Here is an 8,896-nt window from a genome sequence, read left to right on the forward strand (position 1 = left end):
CGAAATAAACATCTCAACACCCAACCCAAAGTCCATGACAAACAAAGTTATAATACAAAAGTTTCACACTCTTTTTATAAACATAAGAAAAATATACATGACATTTTCTCACAACTAAAGTGGAATGACAAACATGATATTTAAACAATCAGATGAGATGCTGAACAGGCCACAGATCCAGAATCAAGGATAGTGCAGAAAACAGGTGAGCAGGTCTCAGATCAGCACTCCTGGCCTGACATGCATGAAGCTGCTTGCAGTTTTGGTCTTAAATGTGACCTAAATGTTTAAAAATGACACCATCTTCCTCTATTTTTTACAGTTCAGCTGAGATAAATATATTTGCTGCTAATGACTACAAGTTAAAAAACATGTGGAGGTGCTAAACATGTGCGATTACCAGACCTCTGAAGCCCACTCCACATCATCACGTGATGTAAGAGCATCTTGAGGCTACATCACCTGCAACTAGTATATTATAAAACCCAATCCCTGACCAAAGTGTCATCGGTTCAGTTGCATTGTGGGTAACACGGGCAGCACGTCTGAACAAGAGACAAGAACGTCTGGACAGATAGCTCTTGTTCTTCACCTCCATCTCTTGCTTTTGAACAAGTTGTACTATGGGCGATGTTTCGACTTAAGTCAGTGTAGTACTCCTATAAGGAATGCTTTACTGGAAGGAAGCACTGAATAGGATTATTACAACAACACATACTTTTTTTTTTTATCTTGATTCTCACACTTTTAGGAATAGCATCCAAAGTAGGTGGATATTGTCATGGTAACTGTGGGGCACATGTCTTCAATACACTTTCTATCATGCAATAAATCATAGGTAGTCTGAACAAGGTGCACTCCAGAGATGTTCTACTGGCTTCAGTGCCTGAAGGACGGTTGAAGGGCTTGTTTTTACCACAATTAGCAACCTGACCTAGGAATTAAACTGTTTTATACAAAGCTTCAAAAGTTCTACTTAGGTTCTAAAGGTTGGTCATTGATGTACCACAATCTTGGTGATTGTGGTACGTCAATGACCAACTTTTAATACCAACCCTCAGAAGTTTCATATGTAGCGACCATGATCACTGAGTCTCAGACCTTTTTTTCCCTCTGAAGACCTTTGCTCTGTGAGCTCAAACCTCTTTGCAAAGTTTTGAATCTCCACGGATCCAGAGGCATATCTGGGCATATTTGGGAGGCGTGATCCTCACTGCAACATTAAAGTCCCTCTGCGTGCCCTCCTCCAACTCCACCCACTGATGGCCCGAAAACACCCCAATCACCCTCCTCTGCAACTTCCCTCTCCTCCCTGAATTCCCCGTTTTCTGCCTCAGCCGGATGTAAACGCCTGCACCGGTTGCACCGCGCTGTGCGTCGCAGTGCTGATACATCAAATCGTCCGACTCCTTTTCAATTGAGCAAAAACGATAAATCACTTCCTCATCTCCGTGCCCACCCGGCAGGGTCTTGTCAGTGTCGTAGCTTGAGAAGTGGATCCGCGTCAGGTCCGTGGCGGAGGGTGCCACCCCGAGCTCCATGTGCTTCTGCCTGACGGGGCGATTCATCTCCAGAAGGGCGTAGTCGTAGTCGGGGGACACAGAATTGTCAGAGCTCGTGGCGTGGATCCATCCTTGAGGGATTCGGGTTAGACTAACCCGAGCCCAACGAAAGACAGGCTGCTTTACGGGTTCAGCACTGCGTTGTATACGATTCAGGCTTCTTTGTTTCCCTGCCCGTCTCTTCTCAGACTTGCGGTTTACACCGTCAGCTGCTCCGTCTTTACCCCCTTTTCTGTCTCTGACTCTTCTACCTTCACCTCCCTTCCTGCCTCTCCGTAATTCTCCATCCATGATATTCTTCTCTTCACCTTCCCTCATTACCTGTGCCCCTCCGTTCTCCTCATCCACCTCCCCCTTTCTTCTCCTCCCAAACCTTCGTTGCCCTCCTCTCCTCCTCATTCTTTTAGACATGAGCTGTAAGATTCCTATTCTAAGGTTTGCGGCTCCCTCTAAGTAGTCCCTGCCATCATGGACGCAGTGTGCTGCTGTTAACACATGCTTTGGAGAGATCAGGACCCCAGAGCAACCGGTGGAGAGGCGGACTGCAGCAGAGAATGGGTAGTTGGTGCTGAAGTGGGGATCAGAGATCACAAAGCGTCCATCTGCCCCGAATACTTGTCTTTTCCTGCGGTTACGACCTGAAGAGTGTGTCCCTGTACATGTCTTGTTGAACCCTTGCAATTTGACATCTGTATGTGTGCGAGTGCCATTTTCATACATTGTTTCATAGCCCAGAATCCTCTCTTGCTCAGTCTGGTCTATCGGTGGTAGGCTGTTTTGGCACTCTATGCCACAGAGCATCTTTGTCACTTGTCTTTCCTCATTCTCCTCCTGTCCTTGGAACAAAGGAGCGTTTAAAGGTGTTGTGTGTGTGACCAACAGCTCCGGAAGGCTCTGCCTGGTCCACCCTCTCACGTCACTGCTCTCATCCTGGCTGAAAACCCCAAAAGCTGTGAGGGCAGCTGCACAGAGCAGCACGCACTGAAACTGTTTGAGGCCCATCGTGCTGAAGGAGACAATAAAAGTAGAAAATAAAATAATAATTCATAGAAATGAATGATACAAAGTTTAGAAAAAGAATCATTGTGTCACTGTCAGTCTGGGAGATACATGGCCAGCAGATGGCGCACAATCTTAATTTCAATGTCTGAGCTGCAGAGTGCAACTTGTATTTGAAATTTTTACCATAAAGTGACGTGATGGGTCTGAAGTTATAATAAAAGACTGTGGATCAAAAGACAGAGACTATGCCAATACCCAGATGCAACACGTTATTTTACAGATTAATTACAGACCAAATAACATTTTGGCTTCATTGGCTTTATGCTATTATGAATTAATAGAGTCAAATTAAAGTCTGATATTATTCCTGTGCAGCCTAAACACACACGCATCATAGATGTGTATATATATATATATGACTATATTATATGACTATATTACTAGTAAAAGCAGATACAAAATAATATCAACAAGATCGTCGAAAACCGCCGATGTGGTTTTATTTATTACTCCACGGTCTGAGGAGGATGTAAATATCACAAAATCAGAAATATTCCTACCTGCAAACATTCAGAAACACCTCCAAAATATCCAGTTAGTGTACTCCTTCTCATTAGTTAAAAAAATGAGAAGGAGTCCATCATTTCCTGGGCTCCACAAACACTGGAGCGCAAGGAGAGGGTGCGCGCAAGGTCCCCCACTCTGAAGAAGAAGGGGGGAGAAAAAGACTGCCCGACAGGCAGAAGGGGGAGCCGGCCCAGAAGCACGATTGAAGTTTTTGATCATGTGACAACACTGGATGTAGGGTTAAAACGTGGAGCCATGTGCAGACAAGTGTTGGTATTTTTCTCCGATACCGCAAATATTCCTGTCACGCAGACAATACGCGCAAAGCAGTGAAGTGAAAAGAAATTCATTTAGGTGTAAATGTGTTTACAGAGGGATCTGCCGACAAAACTACCTTTTAGTGAGTGTTTATCTGGCGCTGTTGCGGTCAGAAAGTACGAGTTTAAATTTATGCCTGCGGTGTTTCTCTAGATACGCGCTCAGGAAAACGCGCGCACACCGAGGCAGTTCTGAGGAACCGCTGTTGCTTTATTTTGACCATTACATTTCTGCACGGTGCAACAACAGTTCATTCAGTGCAGGAGCTGCTCCTTTCTCCCTGATCACATGCTGGTACACCAGTTTTCTACTGACAGATTATGTGAGTGTACCCGCGGAAATCGCCCTAATGTTTCTGCTGAACTAGAACATCATCTCATCACGAAATACATTCAAAAAGCTGAAGAAGCTGCCCTCTGTCTTGTGTGATCAGCAGATGCAGTCAGTAGTGGTAGTCTTACAATCTTTAAAGGTCGACAGTGAAACCGAAATGGTCATAAAGTGCTAAAAATTGAACATCTGCAATCTCGTGTATTTAAATATGAAAATAAATGCTCAGGGTTGATAAATATTTAATTTTTTAGTTGCATGGAGGTGTTGTGATGTATAGAAATGCAAATGTGCATGCTAATTATCTGGAAAATCATTAAGCCGTGACGGCACACCTGATATTTAGGTATGAATAAGTTCATTTGCCTCAGCACTGTGCTTTCTTTGTTATTCGTTCCTCTTTCTTTGCATTAAATAGGAACATCTTGTTCCCCTGACTGGCTGCACATTTACCATCAGCGCTTGCTCAGGACACAGCATTGCGCTCCTCTACCAGTAAGCTTCCAGCATGGAACAACTCAACTCCACTGTGGTGACTCCTAATGTGTCCTCTTCTCCTGGACCTGTCTCCTGGCAGTCCACCGGTCTGGCCCCTGCTGTGGTGCTGTCCATCTGCTTTCTGCTGGGAGTTCCTGGAAACATCGCCGTGATCGTCCTCAAACCAAACTGGCAGCATTTGTCCAGTCTGAGCCAGAGTCTGATGCTGAATCTTGCTGTGTCAGACCTGCTCTGTCTGCTGACACTTCCATTGTGGATTTACACTTTGGTCTATAGCTGGACCTTCAGCGTGGCATCCTGTAAGCTCCTAGCATACATCGTGTACTGCAGCATTTATGGCAGCCTGCTGACCGTGACGCTGCTGAGTGTCCAGCGCTACTTACTGGTGGTGCACGTGCAGAGGTGTTTGCAAAACGTAGGAAGCAAAAGGCTGATGGCTCTTCTCTGGCTGGTTGCCATGATCCTGTCCACCCCGAGTTTAGTGGTTCGACAGCCGATCTCAGATGAGCACTGGACGCGTTGCGAAGCTCACTACTCATCCGACGCACAGTGGATAGCTGAGCTGATGACAGAGTCCGTGGTGGGATGTGTTTCATTTTGTGTCATGGCGTTTGCATACATAAGTCTCAACAGAAAGGTGAACAAGTCGCCCTTTTTCAACAATCCACAGACCACCAGACTGGTCACCAGCATCACCGTGACCTATTTCGTCCTGTGGGTGCCGTATCACACCGTAAATGTGCTGGGTGTGGCTGCCATTTCGCTGAAGGATGAGGGCCTGTTGATGTTTTGCATGGCCTCCTGGAACATAGTTGGAGCAGTGACTTTTGTGAACAGCTGTGTGAATCCAGTCCTTTATGCATTTAATTCTCACAACATGTGTTCTGTGTGCAAAAGACGTGAACGCTCAACGCTACAAAATCCCCGAACCCTTTCTATGACGGCAAGCACCACTGCAGATGCAAGACTTCCATAAGTTTCAGGAATCTGTTTTGCTCCTGCAGGTCTGAAAACAAAGTTTTCAGTCTAAATACGTCGTCTTCTCCGCTGATATGCATTGGGTGTGGTTCTCTGTGTTTGTCAGAGCGAACTGTTGATGATTTGTGGCTTAATGATGAATTTTGCGGTTAGGCAATATCTCCCTTCAAATCAACTTGTGTGGGGATTATATCTGGTCCTCAGCCAGAGCTGTGGGAATGGAAGTTTGTTGAGAAGACATAAAACAATGCTTAACTTATATCCAGTTGCATACTTTTTTTAAAATTAGGTTTTAACAATATTTCTTTTCTTGCACAATTTTTTTTTTGACTGTGAAATAATGCAAATGATTGTCACTGATAATGAAATAATAATCGTCTTTCTTAGCTTAGTTTTTATGAGAGAGATCTGCTCAGAGGAAACTAACGAAAAGATTGAATAAATATTTGCACTGGTGTTCACCCAGCGACAAAAATGACCGTCTTTCTCCACTCCAACAGATAGACGAAAATCCGATAAGAAGGGTAAACCTATTTTTTACACATGTCTTGCACATAGCTTCATGCCATTTAAACAAAATATGTGATGTGCTATCTTTGAAATGAATGCTACTGACTGAACTGACTAAACTTTGCACTTTCGGTGACTAAAGTGTTACTATCGCAGGTGGAAGAGGCTGTAAAAGTAGGAAGATCACTTGATAAAAAAATACTTCTGCATTCAAAATGTCACTTACAGAACAAGTTTGACATTTTAGACAACATGCTTATTCCCTTTTATATGAGAGTTCCACAAGAAGAGTGACACATAAACATAAATATGAAGCTAGGAACTGACTAACTGAAGCGTAGTTACGTCTGACTTTATTTTTCTCGCAAACGCAGAGTGATGAGTGGTGGTTTGTTAGTCAGTGTATATAAACCAGCTTCAGAGGTGCCCTGTCACCTTCAAACCTTTTCCAGTCTTTAAGCTAAGCCACGCTAACCAGCAGCTGAATGTAGCATAGTGTTGACCTGATTAACAGGCAGGAGAGTGGTAACAGCCTTCTCCTCACAAAAATACATGCAGTTCATACAGTCTGTTAATATTTGATTGAAATATCAGTGCAAAAAGTATGAGTATATACATGTATATGTATGCATAAATCTCCATTTTGCAGACAGTAGAGATGAATTCATTTTTGTAGAGCTCTATTTTACCAATGCAATGTTCTGAAATGTCCATAATGGCGAAAGTAACTTTAAAGTAATAAGTGTAGTGGAATAGAAAGAAAGTTATTTCCCATAACGTCTGAAGTATTTGTGCAGTATATTTTATGTATGTATTGTGTGCTTATATTGTGTTGGTCCATTGTATTAGTTTGTATAGTGCTCGAGCACAGAGACTTCCAGATTTCCAGATAGCTTCTGTTTCTCTATCAGAGGTTTTATTACACAGCCTCTGTGACCATACTTAGTGTCTGTACAAATAATGTTCAATAAAGTCTCGCATTGTTCATCCGCTGACGTGTCTTGTGACATTTGGCACGTCCACATCTGCATCTTTTTCTTTTCTTTTCAATCTTTCTCTCGCTGAAAGACTGCAGCTGACACAAGCGCTGATATGTTTTGTGTTCCAGGAGACCCACGGGCTCTTCCTCCGCGTGTGTGGCAGAGAAAAGGGGCTTTTTCTTGGAGAAGCTCTGTTGTTGTTGCCCTCAGAGGGAGAGGAAATATAATTTATGTCCTCTCCCCAGGCTTTGTGGACAGACAGTGGTCTGGGTCAACTCATTGTTTTATTTGTTTTTTGTATTGAACTCGGTCTAGACATCACTGTTAATAAAACCAACCATCCAAAGGGTCAAAACTACTGCAGCAGTGTGTGTGTGTGTGTGTGTTTTGTGCTTGTGTGTGTGTGTGTGAGAGAGAGAACTTTGTGTGACTCAGTATTTCCTCCAGCTGTTCCTTTGGGCCCAGGCAGGGTTTTCTCTGGCCAGTTCTTGGCACAAAAAAAAAAAAAAAAAAAAAGGATCACTTTCCCATGAAGGGAGAACTTCTCCTCCACATCTCTGTACGCACTCCTGCCAAGGTGCTTGTTTACATTTTCTAACACACACCTTTGGTCATCTTGACCGTTGGCAGACTAAAGAAGAAGATTCAAAGATGAATCACTTCAGACTATCTAAGTAGATTGTGTTTATTGTGTTTGTGTGTGAGCCAGCATGAACGTTATGCCAGTTGCATTTGTTTCCTCATTTCTCTGTCAATGCAGTAGATGAAGTTAGTGAAAGGATGCAGGAGCTCTGCAAAACATAAATTACAGTGTTATTGTGGTTACGATGCCTATAAATCTCAGTACTCTGTGCAAATCAAAATAAAATTTTAGTTGGTTAAACATGGAAAAAACAAACACACTGCTAAATCTATTTAATCAGGGAACACTAACAATAACAAGTATATTCCTGTTTTTATATCTTCAGTAGTGTGGTGGCAAATTAATAGCATTTCATTTCAGGACATTTTGCTTTCTTGTTAGGAGTTGGAAAGAGAAGACTGATGTCGCCTTTATACGTGCATGAACTGTAACACAAAAGATGTACAGAGCCACCAGGTCTGAAGAGTGAAACCAATGTGGACCTAGCTGAAGGTGCAATACCATTCGTGGTCACTGGGCGCTGATCTTGGTGGAGGTAGAGCAGAGTGCGAAAATGCGAGTGAGTCCGGCAGAAGTGCGGATGGGTCATCAATGATGCGGCGCTGTGTGGCTCCAAACCATACTGTGCAGACTCTGGCTCCAAACTCGCAAGAATGGGTTGCGCGAATCCCCGGGAAAATAGTGTCAGTATGGCCAATGCAAGAAAGTGGGGACATGTTCATATTATATACAGTCAATGCTCCAGGCGTAACACTACTACTACTAATTAATGCACCCTTCTGTTCAGTTTGCTAACAGGCCTCAAAGACTGGCTTTGACTTACTCAGTCAGACTAAATGCAAATCGCTGTTCAAGTGGTAACAATGGCCGCAAGCTGTGCCAACAAAGCTGCCACGCAACTGTAGATGTTTACACAAAACTGTGGCAGCTGACGGGCATCATTGCCAAAGCCTAACAACAGAAAATAAAGGCAAACATCTAGCTAGCTGTGAATAAACAATGCTCAGAAAGAGTAATATATGATACGGTTGTACTCTGATTAAATAAACAAAAGAAAACAGAATGTTCAATGGCGAGATTTAAAGATGACACAGAGCAGTATTTATACCTGCTCTGCTCTCTGCTGCCTTTTTCTTGACTGTTGACTGTAGCACTTGCTGCCTTTACCTGAGGTTGTGTCTACTGTGTATATGAGAAGAGAACGTATGGAGATATTCCCCTGATATTATGAAACAGTAGCAGTGCTACTAGCTAAGTCGATACAGCATATTGTAATTTAGTTAGATTTCTTTGTAATTTTACAGTATTTCTGAGGACGTGTTGGTGGACCATCAAAAAGATTTGAAACCACCTCAAATTTGTTGTTGTGCCACTTAGCCACAAGTGCCTGTTATCAGTTTGTCCCTTCGTATTCGCCAGCTTCCATCGGGAACGTACTGTAGCCTGTTGTAGCCTGTAGCATTAGCCTCTGTGGCTTTTGGAAAGCTAGAACAGCTCAGTATCAGCCT

At 43.2% G+C, this 8,896-nt stretch overlaps 2 protein-coding genes across 2 annotated transcripts; one reads left to right on the forward strand and one right to left on the reverse strand.

Moving 5' to 3' along the window:
• Positions 1-57: 57 nt before the first annotated feature.
• Positions 58-3,280, reverse strand: LOC124998689 (serine protease 23-like). Its single transcript, XM_047573162.1, has 2 exons — positions 3,125-3,280; positions 58-2,568 (listed from the first exon to the last, which is right to left on the reverse strand). The coding sequence occupies exon 2, from the start codon at positions 2,562-2,564 to the stop codon at positions 1,137-1,139; it is 1,428 nt and encodes a 475-aa protein (XP_047429118.1). The 5' UTR covers positions 2,565-2,568; positions 3,125-3,280; the 3' UTR covers positions 58-1,136.
• Positions 3,281-4,232: 952 nt separating this feature from the next.
• LOC124999206 (leukotriene B4 receptor 1-like) lies at positions 4,233-6,939 on the forward strand. Its single transcript, XM_047574013.1, has one exon. The coding sequence runs from the start codon at positions 4,288-4,290 to the stop codon at positions 5,251-5,253; it is 966 nt and encodes a 321-aa protein (XP_047429969.1). The 5' UTR covers positions 4,233-4,287; the 3' UTR covers positions 5,254-6,939.
• Positions 6,940-8,896: the final 1,957 nt, after the last annotated feature.

Source organism: Mugil cephalus, chromosome 21, assembly GCF_022458985.1.
Source record: "Mugil cephalus isolate CIBA_MC_2020 chromosome 21, CIBA_Mcephalus_1.1, whole genome shotgun sequence".
NCBI lineage: Eukaryota > Metazoa > Chordata > Actinopteri > Mugiliformes > Mugilidae > Mugil > Mugil cephalus.

Bases quoted from the DNA above. Each gene is read 5' to 3' on its own strand.
- LOC124999206 (XM_047574013.1), top strand. From the start codon at position 4,288: ATGGAACAACTCAACTCCACTGTGGTGACTCCTAATGTGTCCTCTTCT.
- LOC124998689 (XM_047573162.1), bottom strand. From the start codon at position 2,564: ATGGGCCTCAAACAGTTTCAGTGCGTGCTGCTCTGTGCAGCTGCCCTC.